This window comes from Anabrus simplex, chromosome 6, assembly GCF_040414725.1.
Source record: "Anabrus simplex isolate iqAnaSimp1 chromosome 6, ASM4041472v1, whole genome shotgun sequence".
Classification (NCBI taxonomy): Eukaryota; Metazoa; Arthropoda; class Insecta; order Orthoptera; family Tettigoniidae; genus Anabrus; species Anabrus simplex.
Window position 1 is genome coordinate 133560752 of NC_090270.1, and position 20895 is coordinate 133581646.

General features: G+C 39.0%; 1 protein-coding gene across 1 annotated transcript in view; it reads right to left on the bottom strand.

Moving 5' to 3' along the window:
* The window catches only part of Mettl3 (methyltransferase like 3), a 144217-nt gene that overhangs the window by 4093 nt on the left and 119229 nt on the right, over positions 1–20895 (bottom strand). The window contains exons 9-10 of the mRNA XM_067149938.2: positions 15738–15885; positions 6156–6334 (exon numbers count right to left, since the gene is read on the bottom strand). Coding sequence (XP_067006039.2) covers positions 6156–6334; positions 15738–15885 — 327 coding nt within the window. The remainder of the gene's footprint in view (positions 1–6155; positions 6335–15737; positions 15886–20895) is intronic.

Below are 20895 nucleotides of genomic sequence, written 5' to 3' on the forward strand. Positions count from 1 at the left end.
GATCTAGCGTCCAAAAGCTTTAAGAAATGTGGAATTTCAAATTCAGTGGACGGTAGTGAGGACGACTATCTATGGAAAGATGCCAGCAACGAAAGTTCCTATGGTGAACTTCAGATGACGACGGTGAATTGTGAATGATCTGAATATTGGACCGATTTTATTTACGATTTTTGTGATGATTTTATTAATTGCAAGCTGTTTGAATTTATATTTGTGGTATATTTGAAGAAAATCAAATAAGTTTGTAAGTTATTTTATTTTTCTTCCTATTTTGCCGTCTCAAATTTAGGGTGCGGGTCTTATTTGGTGGCGAGTGGTATTCAAGATTATAGAGTATGTGGTAGAACATCAGGAAATGTGAAAGACAAAAAGATGCACTGGTGGAATGATAGTGTAAAGATTAAAGTGAAGGAAAAAAAATGGCATGGAAAAAGTGGAAAACATCTAAGATGGAAGAAAGTAGAAGAAAATATGTGGAGGCGAAGAATTTTTCAAGAAAGGGGTGGAGAAAGAAAAGAGGAAAAGCTGAGCCTCGTTTACGCAGAAATTGAGAGATGATATGCAGGGCAGCAAGAAATTACTGTATGGTATTTTAAGAAACAAAAAGAGCAATCAAATAAACACGAGATTTGTGAAGGATGAAGGCAGCATAATATTAACAAAGCTAGAAGAAATAAGAAATATATGGAGAGAGTATTTTCAGAAGTTGCTGAACATGAGAACTAATGACAGTCATTCAATGGACGACCAGGTTAGGCAATTAGTTGATGGAGAAATGGATAAAGAAATTACAATGAATGAAATTGAAATGGCAGTAAGAAAGATGAAGAACGGAAAAACTGCCGGAATAGATGACATTTCAGTGGACATATCGAGTTCTCAGGATTGTCTGGGAGAATAAGGAGGTCCCTGAGGATAGGCAAAAAGGAATAATCAACCCTATTTTCAAGACAGGCGATAAGAAGGTATTGAAAAACTACAGGGGAATTACTCTGATATCCCATGTTGCTGAGATAATAGAGAGGATACTGGAAAGTAGGATAAGATTGAGGGTCTAAAATCAGATACAGGAAAATCAGTTTGGTTTCAGAAGTTGAAAGTCAACAATAGAGCCCATTTTCATTATGAGACAACTAATGGAAAAGTAATGGGAGTATGGGAATGATATGGTGATGGCATTCATTGACACTGAAAAGGCATATGTCAGTGTCCCCAGGACTAAAGTTTGGGACAGTCTGATGCAAAAAGGAATTGGACAATGATTAATAAAAATTATCATGGCAATGTACAAGGAATGTTGTAGTTGCATGTAAAGACAAGTTGGCAGGACAAGTTGGTTCAAGATCAGTAGTGGGCTGAGACAGGGAAGTGTTCTATCACCAATCTTGTTTACAATAGTAATGGATGACATCATGAAAACAGCAAAAGGAATATATGGAGGAAGAGAAATGAACATCATGTTATTTGCAAATGATATTGTGATTTGGGGAGAAAAGGACATGAAGGTTCAAGAACAGTTGGATGTGTTGAATGGGAAGTTCGAAGAATGTGGATTGAAAATAAGCGTAGAAAAGATTAAAACTCTTGTTATGACTAGAGGGGAGAAAGAAGGGTAAGGTCAGATTAGACTTCCAGACAAGCCCCTGGAAGTAGTGGAGACATTCAAATACCTGGGGAGTGAATTAATGGAGAATGCTCGACTGGATGCTGAGATTAGTAAGAGGATTCAAGCTGGAAGCTGTTTCTATCATAGTATAAGAAACATGTTATGGGACAAAGATGTGCCAATGGAAGCAAAAGAAACTATGTACAAGATGTATTACGTACCCATAACAACTTACGGAGCAGAAACTTGGACAATGATGAAGAAGGATGAGAGTCGAATACAGGCAGCCGAAATGAAGTTCTTGAGGAGTATGATACAGAAAAGACAAAATAAGGAATGAGAAAATCCGGGAAGAAATTGGAGTGGAAAAATGAATGACAGAATAGAGAAGAGCCGACTAAGATGGTTTGGGCACATAAAGCAAACGAGTGATGAAAAAATGCCAAAAAAAAGGTGATGGAAATGCAAATGCAAGGAAGGAGAGGCCGTAGACGACCGCGAATGAGATGGAAGGACACAATCCAATGCAGTATTATAGAAAGAAACCTGGACTGGGACACAGTGTTGGTGGAGGAGTGATGGAAAGACTGAAGAAAGTGGAGAGGAACCATAGTTACCCCTACCCAGCTACAGCTGGATAAAGGGAAGTGATGATGATGACTAGTTGTAACGAAATATTTTAAGTTGTTCTTCATCTTCTACTTCATATTGCTAATGACTCTTCTAGTTTCAATACAATCCATTACAGAGCTCCTACATCTCATTTTAGGCCCTTCTTCTTCATATAGCTAATGACTCCTCTAGTTTCAATACACGCCGGGCTGAGTGGCTCAGACGGTTAAGGCGCTGGCCTTCTGACCCGGTGGCAGGTTCGATCCTGGCTCAGTCCGGTGGTATTTGAAGGTGCTCAAATACGTCAGCCTCGTGTCGGCACGTAAAAAGAACTCCCGCGGGACTAAATTCCAGCACCTCGGCGTCTCCAAAGACCAAAACGTAGTTAGTGGGACGTAAAGCAATTAACATTATTATTATTAGTTTCAATACATTCCATTACAGAGCTCCTCCATCTCAATTTGGGCCATCCCCCAGGACTCTTCGCAGTCACTGTATCCATGAATGTTCCTTTTGGATTTTTTTAAAGAATATAAAGAGATTAAAACAAAAATTGATAACGAGTAGGGATGGCAGACATGTCCTCTTTTTAACAGCATGAAAAGCTTCCAGCTGGATTTTCGAATAACTTGACAATTGTCCACTTTCTGGTTAAAACAAATATTTTAACTTCATGCGGTGTTTAGTTATCAACTTCACTGCCACATTTACTGTAAACAGGCAGCACTTTTGTTTATAATTATTGTTTGCATATGTATATTTTGTTCTCTAGTTCAGCATTGTTTAGACGTTGTGTCTGTGCATAAATTGTGTATAAATTGAGTTCTGAAAGTTTTATCAAGTATTATTTTGCCGTAAATATAAAGTTTTCTCTTGTACCAAGTCGTAATGCAAGCACAGAGTGAATATTTTTATTGTTTAATTCACAGTGGACCAAGGACAGAAACAGGTTCACAACTGAGACTGCGAACGGTGTAGTGTGTTTGCAGTATAACTTCAAATATTTCAATTGCATCCAGTTTCACCACTATTTATTGGAGAACAAAATACATTTACAGAAGATTTCATCTGCGATGAATGTGAAGCCGATAAAAGTGATAAAGGTGCAGTGATTCCATCAGTAGACTGTGTCCTCTTTTCTTATGTTGGTGATATGGCATCCCTAATAATGAGCCAACAATGAATGAATAAATGATAACAATCTGCTTCACACGTAAGTTAGAGCATTTTATGCAAAAACTTCTAGTGTCTAACCAGATCAAATATTGAATGAAACTGCACCTACACAAATTGCACTTAATGGAAAGGAAAGTGTGTGATTAGTTGTGGCAAATCTTGCAGGCTATAGTTCATTTGATCTCTTCATGACTGCGATGATCTTATTCAAACAACCTGTTACCAATGATCATCGTTATCTTTTCTTCTTCCTGGCTTTTCCCCAATTTATAGAAGTCAACACTTGAGATGGATTTCACCCAGTTTTATGGCTGGGTGCCCCCAATGAAACTAATCCTATGTGGAGGGATCGCGTGTTTCTGTGGTGGTTGATAGTGTGGTGTGTTGTAAGCTGGTGAAGCTGTTTTACGACTAACACACAAACCCAGTCCCCGAGCCAGAGGAATTATCCATATGCAAATAAAATCTTCCGCTTGGCCAGGAATCAAACCTCGGGCCCTCTGAACTGAAGGCTAGTGGTGATTAATGTTCTAAGAGGAGATATCACTGGGCAATCATCCTCTATTAACACTAATAAGAGGGAAAAAGTGGAAGAGGTTCGACACCTCAAAAATTAAAGGTATCAGCAACAGAAAGAGATAAGACATAAAGGCTGGAAAATCGCTAGGCCTTTTTTAAATACAATTTGTTTTATAGTGCACTGACACGGATAAGTCTTATGGTGACGATGGGGAAGCAAAGGGCTAGGAAAGGGAAGGAATCAACTGTGGCCTTGATTAAGGTACATGCCTGGTGTGAAAACAGAAAACTACAGAAAACCATCTTCAGGGCTGCCGACAATGAGGTTCGAACCTCCTACTCTCGAATGGAAGCTGACAGGTATATGACTCAAACTGCGCAGCAGCTCACTCAGTAAATCAAATACCATTGGGGTTGCGGAAGAATGAAACTTGACCAAGAGAGGTCAGATATGAAAGATGAAAGTGAGGAGCCTGATACAAGTAACTGGAAGCAATGCCAAATTCAGCTAGGTAGTGGTGGTGATTATTGTTTTAAAGGAAGTACAAATGGATAACCATTCTCTATTAACACTAAAAGATGGAAGGGGTCTGATACTTTGAAAAATGAAGGTACTGGCTAAAGAAAGACTTGGGTCATGAAGGGCGTGAAAATAAAAGACTTCCTTAGAGTTACCTCTTACAAAAGGCAGAGGATACCATGGATGTTATTCTACTGTTCCCACCCACAGGGGTGACCGTTCGGCCAAGGAGTCAGTGAAGAAGTATCATCTACCCCTGAATAAGACCAGCATCCTATATTTTAAAGGACAAAATAAAAAATTTAAAAAAAAGTTTCACTCAAATTTATTTACAATACGGTATTTAGAACACACACAGAAAAAGTTATCGATCACAGAACGATAGTTAACAGAATATGTATTCTAACTTATTTTCAAATGCAGTGCAAGTCTTCCTTGATCATCACAAACTACAATCGATTTATTAGGATGAATAAATTAAGTTTCAAAGTAACTATGAAGCTTAACTTTCATGATTAGGTGGTGTCATGCAGTTACCGTCACAGTAATGCGAAATGCTTGAATGAGTTCAGCATCCACTAAGCAAACTCCATCTACTTGGTTACCCAACGTAATCCTCATTCATCATCAGAAGTCGCCATAAGACGTGGGCCACGAAGGGCGTGAAAATGAAAAAGTACCTTATAGTTACCGCTTACGAATGGCAGGGCATACAGTGGATGTTATTCTACTGCTCCCACCCACAGCGGATTGAAGGCCAATATGTGAGGTTCATCATCAGAAGTACCAATTTTGGCGCTTTCACTATCACTTTGACCATCACTTTTCCACACAATGTCGTCTTCGCTGCCATCCATAACATTAGAAATAATGCACTTCTGAAACTTTTCTGGACGAGGTCACCAGAGATACGATCCCGCACAGTCTTTACCCATGAACAAAGCAGTTGAACTTCTGAGCACTTAACATATCCAGTTAGAGTCAGTGCAAGATTGTCAGCTGCCACCCACTCGGTATACAGGTGTTTCAAGGCTGCTTTGAACGCACGGTTTACACAGACATCCAACGGCTGTAACTTAAATGTCAATCCGCCTGGAAAGATATCTAGAGTGGTTTTTGCGTCCTTAGTTTGCTTCTTCACAATTTCTGTTGTGTGACCGCAGTAGCTGTCCATAACAAGCAAGCTTTTCCCTCCAAGCAATGCACCAGGGCGACGTTGCCAAACACATTTCAGTCAGTCTTCCACTAGTAGATTGTCCATCCAACTGGAGTCCTGAGTTCTGATGATTACACCAGCAGGTAGATTTTTTTCGGAAGCGTCTTTCTCTTCAAGACAACGTAGAGTGGAAATTTAGTTCCATCAGCAAGTACACATAACATTACTGCCGGGTTAGAAAGGAATTAAACTTCGCAAGAAAGGAACCAGTGATTATCAAAGATTGTCAAATTAGGCTTGTAGCATGAAAAACCACCACCACCAGCAATACCATTAAAAACAGTGTTATGCAGAATATCTGTATATCTATATATGTGGATATACAGTATTTTAGTCAATATTAATAATGTGGTGGAAATTCACTTACGATAATTACAAATCAGCAAAACTTTTTAAAAATCATTTTGGTCTCTTCTATTACCTTGACTTGCATCAGTTAGCCATTAGTTTCCTAGAGACAGGTTTGAACATACATATTAGTTTTACTGCACTGATAAAAATCTTACCAATTTGGTTGCACATTATGTGGTCGTCCAAAGAGTTCAATTTTTCTTGTGCCGGGAGACAGGCGTTCAATAATGCCATAGATCTCGTCTGGCTTGTGACTAGTAGCACGAACTTCTGCAACTATGACGTCACAATCCAACCCACGGTTGAGATTGTCAGGGCTGCCTTTCATTCCAACCTATCAAGGACAGAGAGGCTGAGTAATATTTAAATCATTGGCAGCAAAATAGACAAGTTATTTCAGTTATAAATTCAAGAATCCCATGTGCATCGGCTAGGATACAATTTATGGCTATGCCATTCACCTATCACACCAGCTAGTGGGAAATTTCCCACTCTTACCCTGTTATCACTGAACCAGCAAAAAGTGAATCTTTTATAGTAACAGTTACTGCTGGAAATGATGAACTTTATACCGATCGAGTATCAGGACCTGCTCGCATATTAGACACCAACTAGCTTTTCAGGACAAGGAAAATAAGAAATTAAAGCCCACATTTTATATCCACCCAATATAATTTGTCACAAAAGAACAGGGATTCCATAACAAAGCGGAGTATTTCAAATGTGACTGAATCAATGACAACAATGCTGTAACAGTTTTATTTAGATAATGACCTGTGTTCAGTGCATCAGTCTGCTTCTGAGTGAGGTTTTACTTTCCTTTACTTTTTTAAAATTCTTTTTTTATTTTTTATTATGGAGACGAGTAACAGGAAAAAGAAGAAGTGTAATGTTGCTACAGCTTTTAAATCAAAAGCTGTGTTTTTTGCAGAAAACAAGGTTGAAGCCAGCAGTCAAAAAATTTTATATTCAATCTAACATGATCGTATACTGGTGAACTAAAGAGAGAAACTGAAAGAGGCAAATAAGAATTTTTTCATGGAACCAAAAAGGTAAATATCCTAGAGCATATAACTAAGTTGAGAAATGATTTTGTTGTAACTTATGATATAATTTAACAAAGAGCTTTGGAAGCACCAAAAGTATTTAATGTCAGTCGGCAAAAATAGATAAACTTTTCCAATATTTATAACAATAATCTTGAGAGCCTCTTTTATGAGAGGAAGTATTTATAATGAAGAAATTAAGCCATATTAAAACCAGTACCATCTTTGAATATTGAATTTTCACGACCACATTGTAATCGAAAGCGACTTTCAACCTACAACATACATTTAGTACGTGTTGAAGAGATGTTAAGTACAGAACAAAAATGGCCAATCAGACACGACCTAATAGGTTGAAAGTCGCTTTCGATTACAATGTGGTCGTGAAAATTCAATATTCATTGACTTGGCCCTCAACGGGCAACTTAAACGCACTCTACAGTGTGATGGTAGTAGTACAAGACCTGTAGCTCAGATCCTTTCCAACAGAACAAAGATGGCTTGGGCCACCATAGCTCAATTGGTAGAGCAACCAACGCAAAATTGGGAGGTTGTGGGTTCGGATCCCACTGGTGTCTGGTTGGCCATTTTTGTTCTGTACTTAACATCTCTTCAACACGTACTAAATGTACATAACACGACCTAATAGGTTGAAAGTCGCTTTCGATTACAGTACCATCTTGATGTGAAATACTGTAATCTGCAACATGAATAGCAATATAGGAAACCATAGTGTCTACAGATGAGTCTATGATTGATCAATAACTAACATTAGCCATATAGCTAATTTATTTATTTATTTATTTAATTGTATGGTGACTATAACAACAAATTCATAAGTCCAGATCCAAGTTTTCAGCCACTCTACATCACTTTCTGAAAGATGAAACAGGTCGCTGGGGCTTCCGGTGTAGGCATTGAAGAGGACATCACAGGATGACATGGTCCATGGTCTGTTCCTCTTCACTGCATTCACACACTGGAGAATCCATCCAACCCTGCTTATGGCATAAGCCATGCCCAGTTCTCAGTCTGTTAAGGTGACACCATAGTTTTCTTGGGAGGTCGAATCCCTTCATTTTCTGAGTTGGATTTAGCTCATGAGCATTAGTTCCAGATGTTGATTTTGACCACTCATCCCGCCAGCTCTGGTTTAGATTAAAATTATCCCTCAAGAGTCGGCTGGCCAGTATGCTTGCTGGTCTCCTAGATCTAAGTCATTGTGGCGACGAGTAACAAAATTCCTGGTGAAAAGGTAATGAGGGAAATGACCAGATCTTCTTTGCTTCTCTCAGCAGAGCCTCCTTTCTCCTCAGGTGTGGTGGAGGGATATGACTAAGTACGGGTAACCAGTGGCGAGGTGTTAACTTTACAGTACCAGGTATGCAGAACATGGTATCATTCAGCTTAGTATCCACTTTATGCACATGTGCCCTTTTCAGCCATACCGGGGCACAGTATTCCGCTGCAGAGTAGACAAGACTGATACCCGTTAGTTGTAAGCAGTCAGCTGAGGATCCCCAGAAACTGCCACAGAGCTTGTGCTGGATGTTATTCCTTGTAGTGATTTTGTGAGAGAGCTTAGTAAGATGTTCTTTGTAGCTCAGGGTTCTGTCCAGGGTGACTCCTAGATATTTCAGGAATGGGTTGTATTTTACAGTAGTTTTTCACCAAGGAATAAAACAGATGGTTCGTAGTTTACAAGTCGGTTGCTGAGATGGAAACATGAAACCTCGGTCTCAGAAGCACTTGGAATCAATCACCAAGACCTGAAGAATGTTGCCATTTTGTCCAAGTCTACCGAAAGAATGCCTTCTCCAACCTCAAAATTTCTGCTCTGAGCTATCAGTGCAATGTTGTCTGCATAGATGAACTTAGTAGCTGTCCAACTCGTTGGCTGAATGGTCAACTTACTGGCCTTCGGTTCAGAGGGTCCTGGGTTCGATTCCCGGCTGGGTCGAGGATTTTAACCTTCATTGGTTAATTCCAGTGGCTCGGGGGTTGGGTGTTTGTGCTGTCCCCAACATCCCAACAACTCACACACCACACATAACACTATCCTCCACCACAATGACACGCAGTTACCTACACAAGGCAGATGCCGCCCACCCTCATCTGCCTTACTAGAAATAGCCACACGAAATTATGACTTAGTAGCTGTGATTGATGGTAAATCATGGATGTAGAGGTTAAAAAGAACTGGGGTCAATACTGATCCCTGTGGCAGACCGTTATTTAATTTTCTTTTGCGACTTTTAGAATCACCTAGGAATACTACAAACTCTTTTGCAGAGCATGTTGGAAATTAGGTTTGCAATTTCCAAGCAGGGATTTACTTCCAACACTTTAAGAATTAGTACATATCGCCAGACAGTATTATATGCACTTGTCAGGTCAATAAAGACAGCTGTTGATTTTAACTTCTTTTGGAAGCCTGCCTAGATGTGAGTGGTAAGAGCCAAAACTTGATCAGTACAGCTACAATTTCTTCTGAAACTGGCTTGTTCTGGAGGGATTACAGCTTCAATGAGGGGTGCTACCCTAGTGAGGAGAACTCATTCCAAGAGTTTATAAATGCAACTATGAAGTGCTATTAGACGGTAGTTTTCAGGTCTCTGCTCCGACTTTCCAGGTTTAAGAAGGGTGATTACCTTTGACTGTTTGAACTACTTTGGCAGGTTGTTAGTATGAAGGATGTAAGTAAAAAGAGAGGTGATCCACTTTGTGCTATGTGGACCAATATTTTGAAGGAATTCGTTGTAGATATTATCTGGACCGGCAGCCTTACTGGTTTTCAGCATTCTGATAGCAGCTTCAACTTCCTGAATAAAGAATGGCCTAAACAGTTCCTCATTTTTCTGTATTCCATGACAGAGCTCGGTGAGCTTATGTTTCACAGTTTTCGTATGGTATTTATCTCTCTTGGTTCGGGTGACTTTAACCATTCTATTTGCAATGACATCTTAGATTAAATTAGTGCATTGCTTTCTAGAATAATGTTTTCCAGTAAGTCGATTTAAGACTCTCCAAGCTTTTCTGCTCGATTTTTCGAAGTCCATGTCTTTTACTGTTGCTTCCCACTTTTCTCTCCTATTCTTGTTGAATGACCGTAGAAGCTGTGAACCTACTTCATGGCTGCCTGTTGTTTGATATTCTTCATACAGAGCCTCACTTTCTGGATTCCAACCAGGCACATTTTCTGAAACCTCTCGGAATGTTCGATTTGGCAGCTGAAATGACTAAGCTGACAAAGTCATCATAGTTACTGGCAGTTGGTTCTAGATATATATCCGAGAGCTTCTGATCAAGATCTTTAGAGAAATTATCCCAGTTTGCACGATTAAAATTCCACCTAGGTAAAGGCAATGAGGTCACCAGGGGTATCTTCATACCTGCTTCCAAAAGGATTGGTCGATGCTGGCTGTTTGGGAAACTCGACAATATTGTATGTGAACATTAAAACAAGAATAATAGTTAACACCATCTTTCCAATACTTATCTTTCCTTATATTTAGGAAATAAACATTACAACAGGCGTTGTAAGATGGGACATGTTTCGCTTAACAGTGTATGTGTAATACTGAGAGGTTGGTCAAAGCAATCCTTGGGACACCAAATGTTAGGTCAGGGTTGTAGTCTCTTCTACAGCGAGCAGAATGGAAAGTGCCCTTGTCTTTCGCATCAAAAACTGGTTGCAGATAGGACATTTCAGCAAACTGAGTTAATGGATCACCACTGTCATCAACTGTGTCACATCGCCAGTTGATACGACGGCTGTTAAAATCTCCACTGTAAATGCAAGGATGGCTGAAGGTTGGCATATGATATAGCTAATATAAAAAACACAGATGGTATACAGAGTACTGTAACTTAAAATTAGAAAGGAAGTACAGCACTAATTATTGGTGAAACTAAACATTACAACTGCAACTCGCTGTGTAAATTGAATATTTTGACTTATTCCTATCCAACACAATCAACTACTGCAGGCGTTCTAACAATACTGGCTTATTTTGAACACATTAAAAAAGGGTCAGTCATAATTAGAGGTTTTGTTGTTTAAAAAGTTGAATTTGAACATGGCTACTCCATCCTTCATTTCTAGTCATTCGTAATAATGACTACAGCAATCCATCCAATTTTAAGATTTTAAGACCATTTTTGTTGAAAATGAAATGTGTCCATTAACACTTTAGCGTCGACGTGTACATTTGCTTTTTTTGTGGTAAACTGATGAAATGCGATATACATTTTTCAGATTGTTGTGGGCTACGGATGTTCGTAATTTCATTCGTAGACGATAATCAAAGACATAATTTATGTTGAAAGTTACTATTTTTGTGTCCCCCCCATTGGGGTGACATATGGTTATTAGGTTGACTATCCAACAGAGAAAGCGCACGTCACCCCTACAGGGGTGACGGCTTTTTTACCTTTGTTGTTGTGGAACACTGTGCTCTGTGTTGTGAGCTGTTGATTTACGCGCCTTTCAACGAGTTCCTTGTAATTTACAGTTTTGTGACAAGAATTTAATTCATGTTATGTGTTTCTGTGTTGAGTAAGCCATGGTTACTGATGGAGAGATAAAAGAACAGCTTGAAAAGGGTTCGAATGTTCAATCAAGAGATGTTGACATTTAGGATTTGCAGTGTGATGCCACCTTTTCCGAGTCGGAATTCGACAGTAGTTTGTGTAGTGAGGACACTAGCAAGGATTCCGATCCTGCATCAGGCGATGATTCAACCAAATCACCAGCCAGTGTCCGCCTCCGTAGCGTAACAGTTAGTGTTATTAGCTTCCGTCCTCGGAGGCCCGGGTTTGATTCCAGTACTGCCACAAATTTAAGAATGACAGGAGGGCTGGTAGGTGGTTGAAATGGTACATGCAGCTCACCTCCAATGGGGGTGTGCCTGAAAAGAGCTGCACCACCTCAGGATGAGGACACGAGTTTACGTTTACCAGCCAGTGACAATTACTGGGGAACATTCTCAGGTTTGCAGAAACATTTATATTCACACGTAGCCTCGGTTTACAGTTTCATCTGAGTGCTAAATCTCAACCAGTATGTAAGAATAAAGCAATAATAAACTCCAATCCACATTATTTTCCTTGCCATTAATAACTGAGTTCTGATGGTTGCGTATGTCACCCCATATGGGGTGACAAATGTCAGAGAAATTCCACTGTCTGTTGCGCAATGCACAGCGTGGTGAGAAAGGAATGGGCACTGCGCTGCACTCTATGAACACCTAACGTGAACAAGCAATGCAATACAACAGCGAATGATAGCGCTAGTTCCGTATGACAGCCTAAAGTTGAGAGGCCTGGACATACTACCGTGTCACCCCATGAGGGGTGACATACTATATTTTGTATGAGGGTCCATCACCCCACATGGTGTGACATCGTCTTCAAAGTGTTAAGCAAGGAAATTTTTTCTAAAATTTTAAGGGGAAAACTGGGGTCTGACTATTATGCAGTGGCATCCATTACATGAGTAGATTTGGTATATAGGTCTAAAAGTCTTGTGTTCACCATTTACTGTAATGTAGGCCTAAGAGTCATATGTTCACCATAAATACTGGGAGATTCTCACATAATGAAGCTCCCTTAAAGTACATTTTTCAGTTATAAAAAAAAGAATAAGAGTGGGTCTGAGACAGCTCAGTGAGGGAAGAAAACACATAAGGAAAAGGACAATATCTATCGGGTGTCCACAAGTTATAGTATTCAGCGCGGGCTGTAATGACTGTAGGAGTCTGAACTTTTGTAGATATGCTAACTAAGCAATACACTTGTGAATTATACCACAAAAATTATTAGTTCCAAGTTTTGCCACCAGGTGAAAATAAGCGGTCAGAACATACAATATTCTGTAACTCTGACATCAAAATGTAATGTAAGAAAGTTGAACTTTTCCGTGTGAAACGTAACGCCTATTGGGAACACAGACCGTGCAGTGCTAGTGAAGTTGCTTTTTCAGAATGACAGCAATAGCAATGCTGCATTGCATGAAGGTCGCGGACAGAAACAGCAAAGAAGAGGTCCCATGACAAGTAATGGGCTGAAGAAAATGATTAAGAAATTCGAGGAAACAGGTGAATTAGGTGTCGCACCAGGGAGAGGATGGTAGCCCATCCCCATGGATGTTATTGATGAAGTTGCTGTAGCTGTAGCAGACCGTGCAGCACATTCTCCCAATTCTGTAACCAGTGCTCGAGCTGTATCATGTAAATTGTTGCTACCCCGGTCAACAATTGACATGATTTTGCAGCACATTTTACACAGGTATTCATGCTGTTCCCAAATTGGAAACCCCAAGATGTTGTGCTGAGACTTTGCCCATTGGTTTCTAGCATGTGTGGAAATGGACATCATGTAACCAGGGAATATTCTGTGGACTGATAAGACGCATTTTACACTTTAGGGTACAGTGAACGCACAGAATTGTCGCATATGGTGTTTGACTCCTCCAAACATTGTGCAGGAACAACCATTGCATTCAGCTTACATGACTGTTCGGTGTGGTTTTACAAGCTCCTTTATTCTAGGTATGGTTTTCTTTGAGGAGATGACCCCTCGTGGGCCTGTTAGGTGAACAGTGACATCTGCACATTATAGGGACCTCCTTGTGCAACACGTGATTCCAGCTTTGCAGGAACGCAACTGTGACCACACCGTTATTTTCATGCAAGATGGGGCAACACCACATATCACAGGCCAGATGAAAGAATTGCTTCGAGAAACCTTCAGTAATGACCGCATTATCTCTAGGCATTTTCCAGATGCGTGGCCTTCCGACTTTTGGTTGTGAGGATATTTGAAGATCGTCTATCTGGTACATGCCTGGTCTCTGCCTGATCTAAAGGCTAGCATACGAAAACATGTACCTCTGATTTCACCCAATATGCTGCGGGCAACTGTCGACCATGCCGTGTTACGGATCCAGCATGTTGCCAAGTTCGGAGGCCATATTCAACAGTGTTTGTAACCATAGATGCTAATAAATCTCCCAGAACCACTGCTATCATGTGTCTGATCTTTCGTGCCTCTATATTTTTTTTTTTTTTGAATGCCCCCACCATTGCTTACAGCACCATATTTTTGCTTGGAACTAATCATTTTTGCGGCATATTTTGCAAGCGCATTGCTTAGTTAGCATATCTATGAACTTTCAGACTCCTATGATCATTACAGCCTGTGCTGTACCGAACTGAATACTATCACCTTAATTGTGGACACCCGGTACAGTACATCTTCATACATTGTCATCTTCAAATATATTTAGCTCACCCCTCAACAATACCAGTTCTACATCCATTCCTTCTATCTAATCATTACATTAGAATATCTTCAGTTTCCAGTGCCATGTAACGCAATCATAAACATTTAATCTGAATCAAATTGTTAGGACATTTTGAGTTGTTCTTGCTTATTGTTCAAGGGCTAAGTATACCACTGCTGTTCTTCAAATCAATTTTAAATTTGTAACACAGCTGGAAAACAAACTTATGTCAACAGGTGGAAGAATAAAGGTTAATTCCTAGACCATATAGTTTTCTCACCTTATATCCAGAAGAAAACAAAAAGTGATGATGCAAGAAGGAATTCCAGTCTACAAAATGTAGGAATTTAGAAATAGCTTTACTACATAGCTTCTTTTAAAACAATATTTATTTAAAACAAAACAGCTGAAAATGTGACAGTTGCTGAAAGTCAATCTCATGTTGAATTGTTTTGTCCATAAAATCATCTGTCAGGCATGTCTAAATGCCAATAAACCCAACTGATGATGTACCAATATGTTCTACCAGCCGAGCTGGAAAATGAGTAAATTCTTAAAACTTAAGAATGAATTTACAGGATGATTTCCTTTAATCTAAATTATTAAGATATGAAAAGATTACACAGGAAATTAAAGATGAAATGATGTTTGGTTTCACTCTGTAAAAAAAAAAAAAAAAAAAAAAAAAAAAAATTAAAAATTGGAAGTCTTATTTGCAGTTGAACGGTGCATTAAAGAACCTGTGATAAATGGTATACTGAACCATGTTAATCATTGTTGCTACTCTAGAGAAAACTGATGCAGCAGCTATCATACTTTCTTCTCTTCTTGTTGTTGTTTTTGTTGATAACATCACATTTACATGAAAAGATTTGTTACGATTTTCAAAGAAATGAAGTTTCACTGTCCGAAATTCAATTACAAAGGAGTTCTGCAACTCTTTCTTGTCATATATAAACATATACCTATTGGTTGGAGATTTAGACAGCCTATGTAACATCAAAGAGTTGAATAATGTGTCAACCATTCTAGTAAAAATATGTTTATAAATCCATCTGGAGAGAGGGAGGGATTCGGGCGAGTGTGTTATGGGCAAACACACTACTTGCTTTCTCTCCCTTCGATTAAAATAATTAAATGCAGTTAACATTATCATTTCTCTTCACTAAATGGATTTGAGGTGAATAGTATAGAGGTGTGTTATGGATGAATACCAGACCTGTAAAAAGTTACACTGATATTTCAGCAAACACTGAAACACTTCATTACATCATGATGTTAACAGTAAAAATTAGGGACACCAAAGAGAGAGAATGGAAGGCAAATCAAGTAAAAGTAAGGGACAGAATTATAAGTATGGAAGTATATATATAAAAAAAAAAAAAATAGTGAAGAGTAAGACTTACAAGACAGTGTTCCTTGCCATGATTGAGCCAGTGTCCAGTTCGACCAGTGCGGATGATGCGCTGAAGCTGGTTTGTTTTGACCCAGATGATCTCGTCCACACGTTCATAACCCCACAGCTTCAAACATTCTCTTCCCAATTCCATGGCTCTGCACACACATTGGCCTATATAAAGGTCAGTCATACTATGACAATATATTGTGGAGGGCAGTGCAGATGACTTGAGCAAACCTCAAAACATATCACACATACTTATGAAAAGAGTTTCTCTTTGAGACTTATGTCCTTGAGTGACCAAGAATGAAGTCAGCAAATTGAGAATCTCTATGATTCCCAATTTGCAACTAGTATTCTATTGCTTAATGATGGCCGTGGCGATGGCGGTTGCAGTTTTTGTTTTAAGAGGAAATGTACACTAATCATAGGAGAAAGAGAAAAAGGTCTTACTGTTTAAAGATTGAATGTATAGATTATAAAAGAGAAGGGCTTTGAAAATAAGGCAAATTAAAACTTTCCAGATCTCAAAAACCTAATACTACCTAACAGGAACAAAATGAAACAATATTAGATTTAGTGGGGCCTCATGGTAACTACAGTATAACCTTATGCTCACAAGGTATAAGTCCCAGTGACAGGTAGCATTGTTTAGAGGAAGAGTATAATATCTTTTTGCATTTCACAATTGAGACATGTAAGTAAATAACAGGCTAAGCTGCAAAATTATAGTTTTGAGATAAACAACAAAAAGTGCATAACATTTGAATAACATAGTTTGGGGAGGCGAGACAGGTTAGATGCAAAATATGCACTCAGTTTAAACTAGTCTGGATGTAAAATGTTACATAATTTAACATTTTTGAAACAGTACATGTTTAACTGTGCTAACAATTAAAACGATTCAAGCACCACACAGTAAATTTCTTCATTTTTACTATACAGAGTCATCAGAAAATTTTAAAAAAATGTTTATTTTTTATTACCATTATTGGGAACTGTTTCAGTAAAATCCTTTGTCCTTCCGTAATTTTTGCCAGTTCATACAATGAAGCAGTTTAAGATCACTTCACTTCACCAAGACTCACCTCTTCTCATCTGACAACCTCTTTGCTGTCTGAAGTGGTTCCAGCTGTGCTTGTACAAGATCAGAATACTCCATTCTTTCTTTCAGGACGCATATTTCCTTGAATTCTGATATTTTGTTTAGTGTCAATCAAACTTGCAACACTCCTGGTCGTTCTGTTGTCAGCCTGATTCATTATGCATTTAAAATTCACGCTGGAGGTATTAGTGAATCTGACAACAACTGATTTGAAATTAACCCACTCGTCTCATTTGACGTGACATTCACACGGGCATTGGCCAGGCCATCCGCTCAAGTGACAAGACATTCAAGCGCCGCGCCGAGTCTAAGTACTAGCTTATATTTTGATCACCCCTGCAAGGGTTTCCCTTTTGTAAACTTCTATGAACAGAACAGGAATATGGCTTGTTTAAATCTCTCCTTCTAAGAACTCATACCATTATCTGTTGCCCAATTTTAACCTCTGAAAGCACAAACATTTCATCAGGTGTCAGTCTCCAAGCCTTGGCTCTGAGCGTAGTAAAGGCCGTTGACAGTAATGGATAATATTGAAGAAGAGATTTTAGGTGACAGTTCATCTGATATGAGTGACTGTGAAATCAAACATACTGTAAAGCCCCACATGCAAAAGCAAAAGATACTGACTTAGTAGGTCAGTAATAGTGATAACCAACCAATTATTCATCACTTTACAGTCTCTCCATGGGTGTCAAGATAAAACTGAGAGACAAACATTTTGGTAATTCTGTAGTGAGGAGTATGCACAAGAATACTGGTCTTGCTTGCCTGAAAGATTTTGCAGTTTCTTCGACCCCAAATAAAGTGTCTTATGAATTAAAGTTCCTGGTTCCTTGGGATCGTTGGGCCATCTACACACGGAGCTACTCATTAGTAACTGATTGGTAACTGAAGTTTCCGGCCGCGTACTTGAGTGAAACTTCCTGTGTATTTCCTGGAAAGCCACCAGTTAGTAACTAGTTTGTAATCAGTTCCAGGTGACTCGCGGAGCCAGTCACCAGCGAGTTTAGTTTCTCAGTTCCCAGTGATCAAGTGCCTTTTTACGATGGCGAGCGAACAAGTTTTCAACGTATAGTGGGAGTATGAAAAACACCCCGTACCGTACAATTGTACGCTGAAGGATTACGCAAGAAAGGACATTACGGAGAAAGCATAGAATTACTTTCTAAGCTTTTAAATTTTTGTTTGTTTGTAAAAATGAAGTTCACTTTTCTTACCTGAGAGTTATTAGCACACTTTCCTCAGCACTCACACATTCTCTCACATTTGTATTTCGCTGTCGAATGGCACCACCGGGCGAGTTGGCCGTGCGGTTAGAGTTGCGTAGTGAGCTTGCATCCGGGAGATAGTGGGTTCGAATCCCACTGTCGGTAATCCTGAAGATGGTTTTCCGTGGTTTACCATTTTCACACTCGAGGTGCTGTAATTTTGTCCCACGGGAGTTCTTTCACGTGCCAACAATTTATAGCGCCACACACGTTTCCATAATATGTTGACTGCATTTTAATCAGTACAGTGGTTCTACTTCAGATACTGACAACACGAACACTGTTCATGTAGTGAACCACTATAAAAATATTATGTATCCGTGATCCGATATACAGTAAATACGTAGAAAGAGACAAAAATGTCGTTCGGTCGATAAGTCACTTGCTTTCTTGGCTTATGCTGCGTGAACCATCAACGATAGACCCCAAGTGTAAGCGGACGAAATGTAGAGCATAGAATCCTCTACAAAAAAGTCCATGATGGCACATATCTATTTCCAACCGGCTGCCCTCTAGAAGCGATTTTATGCTATAGTCCGCGGTAAAAAATATAACACCTTAAAATTAAATAAATATTTCGATATTATCCTCGAGCTCCTCATCAAAATAAATTGTTTAACCTCCTCCAGTATTTTATAAGGATTACAACAACCTTATCAGGACATTATTTGCATGAATGGTTCAGAAGTTATGACCATTTTAGACTGTAGTGGTAATACGTGTCAACAGGATGGGCAAGCGCTGTGTCCGTCACCGTACAGTAGCTTCATGTGTGGAGCCAAGTTACTATTCAGTTACTAACCAGTTTGTGACCCCGGTTACAAACCAGTCACGTTTCTAATGAGTAGCTCCGTGTGTAGAGGGCCTTAGAGGTACTATAAACTTTATGGAATTGTGTTAATGTAGCATATGATGCAATCTGTAATGCAGGAAGGAGCTGAAATCAAGGAAAAAGCAATCCAGTGATGGGAGCTGCTAAACTGCTATTCCATTGTTTTCATTGCCAACTTCATACCTAATTCTTGACATCATAACTACTGTTCAAATCAATCACTACTGATCTGCATTTAGGACAGTCAACCAAGTGACAGATTCCCTATCTGTTGCTTACATAGCTTTTTCTTAAATTATTGCAAAGAAATTGGAAATTTATTGAACATCTCCCTCAGTAAATTATTCCAATCCCTAACACCCCCTTCCTATAAACAAATATTTGCCTCAATTTGTCCTCTTGAATTCCAACTTCAACTTCATATTGTGATCTTTCCTAGTTTTAAAGACACCATTCAAACTTGTTCATCTACTAATGTCATTCTATGCCATCTCTCCACTGACAGCTCAGAACATACCGCTTAGTCGAGCAGCACGTCTCCTTTCTCCCAAGTCTTCCCAACCCAAACTTCGCAACATTTTCGTAACACTACTCTTTTCTCTCGGAAATCACCCAGAACAAATCGAGCTGCTTTTCTTTGGATATTTTCCAGTTCTCGAATCAAGTAATCCTGGTGAGGGTCCCATACACTGGAACCAATACTCTAGCTGGGGTCTTACCAGAGACTTGTATGCCCTCTCCTTTACATCCTTACTGAAACCCTTAAACAACCTCATAACTACGTGCAGAGATCTGTACCCTTTATTTACAATCCCATTTATGTGATTACCCCAATGAAGATCTTTCCTTATATTAACACCTAGGTACTTACAATGATTCCCGTAAGGAACTTTCACCCCATCAATGCAGTAATTAAAACTGAGAGAACTTTTCCTATATGTGAAACTCACAACCTGACTTTTAATCCCATTTATCATCATACCATTGCATACTGTTCGTCTCACAAAATTATCAAGGTCATTTTGCAGTTGCTCACAATCTTTAACTTATTTATTACCGGTATTCTATACAGAATAACATCATCTGCAAAAAGCCTTATCTATGATTCCACTTCTTTACTCATATCATTTATATATATAAGAAAACATAAAGGTCCAATAATACTGCCTCGAGGAATTCCCCTCTCAATTATTACATGGTCAGATAAAGCTTTGGGTACTCTAATTCTTTGAGACCTATTTTCTAGAAATATAGCAACCCATTCAGTCATTCCTTTGTATAGTCCAATTGCACTCATTTTTGCCAGTAGTCTCACATGAACCACCCTATCAAATGCCTTAGAAGGTCGTCTGCGATACAATCCATATAATCTCCTGAATCTAAGATATCTGCTATATCTTACTGGAATCCTACAAGTTGAGCTTCAGTGGAATAACCTTTCCTAAACCCAAACTGCCTTCCATCGAACCAGTTATTAATTTTGCAAACATGTCTAATATAATCAGAAAGAATGCTTTCTTAAAGCTTACATGCAATGCAGGTCAAACCGAATGGCCTGTAATTTTCAGCTTTATGTCTATTGTCCTTTCCTTTATACACAGGGACTACTGTAGCAACTCTCAATTCATTTGATATGGCTCCTTCATACAAACAATAATAATCAAATAAGTACTTCAGATATGGTACTATATCCCAACCCACTGTCTTTAGTATATCCCCAGAAATCTTATCAAATCCAGCCGCTTTTCTAGTTTTCAACTTTTGCATCTTATCGTAAATGTTGTTGTTATCATAGGTAAATTGTAATACTTCTTTAGCATTAGTCACCTCTTCTAACTGGACATTATCCTTGTAACCAACAATCTTTGCATAATGCTCACTGAATACTTCTGCCTTTTGAAGATCATCGCTAACACATTTCCCTTGTTCATTAATGATTCCTGGAATGTCCTCCTTGGAA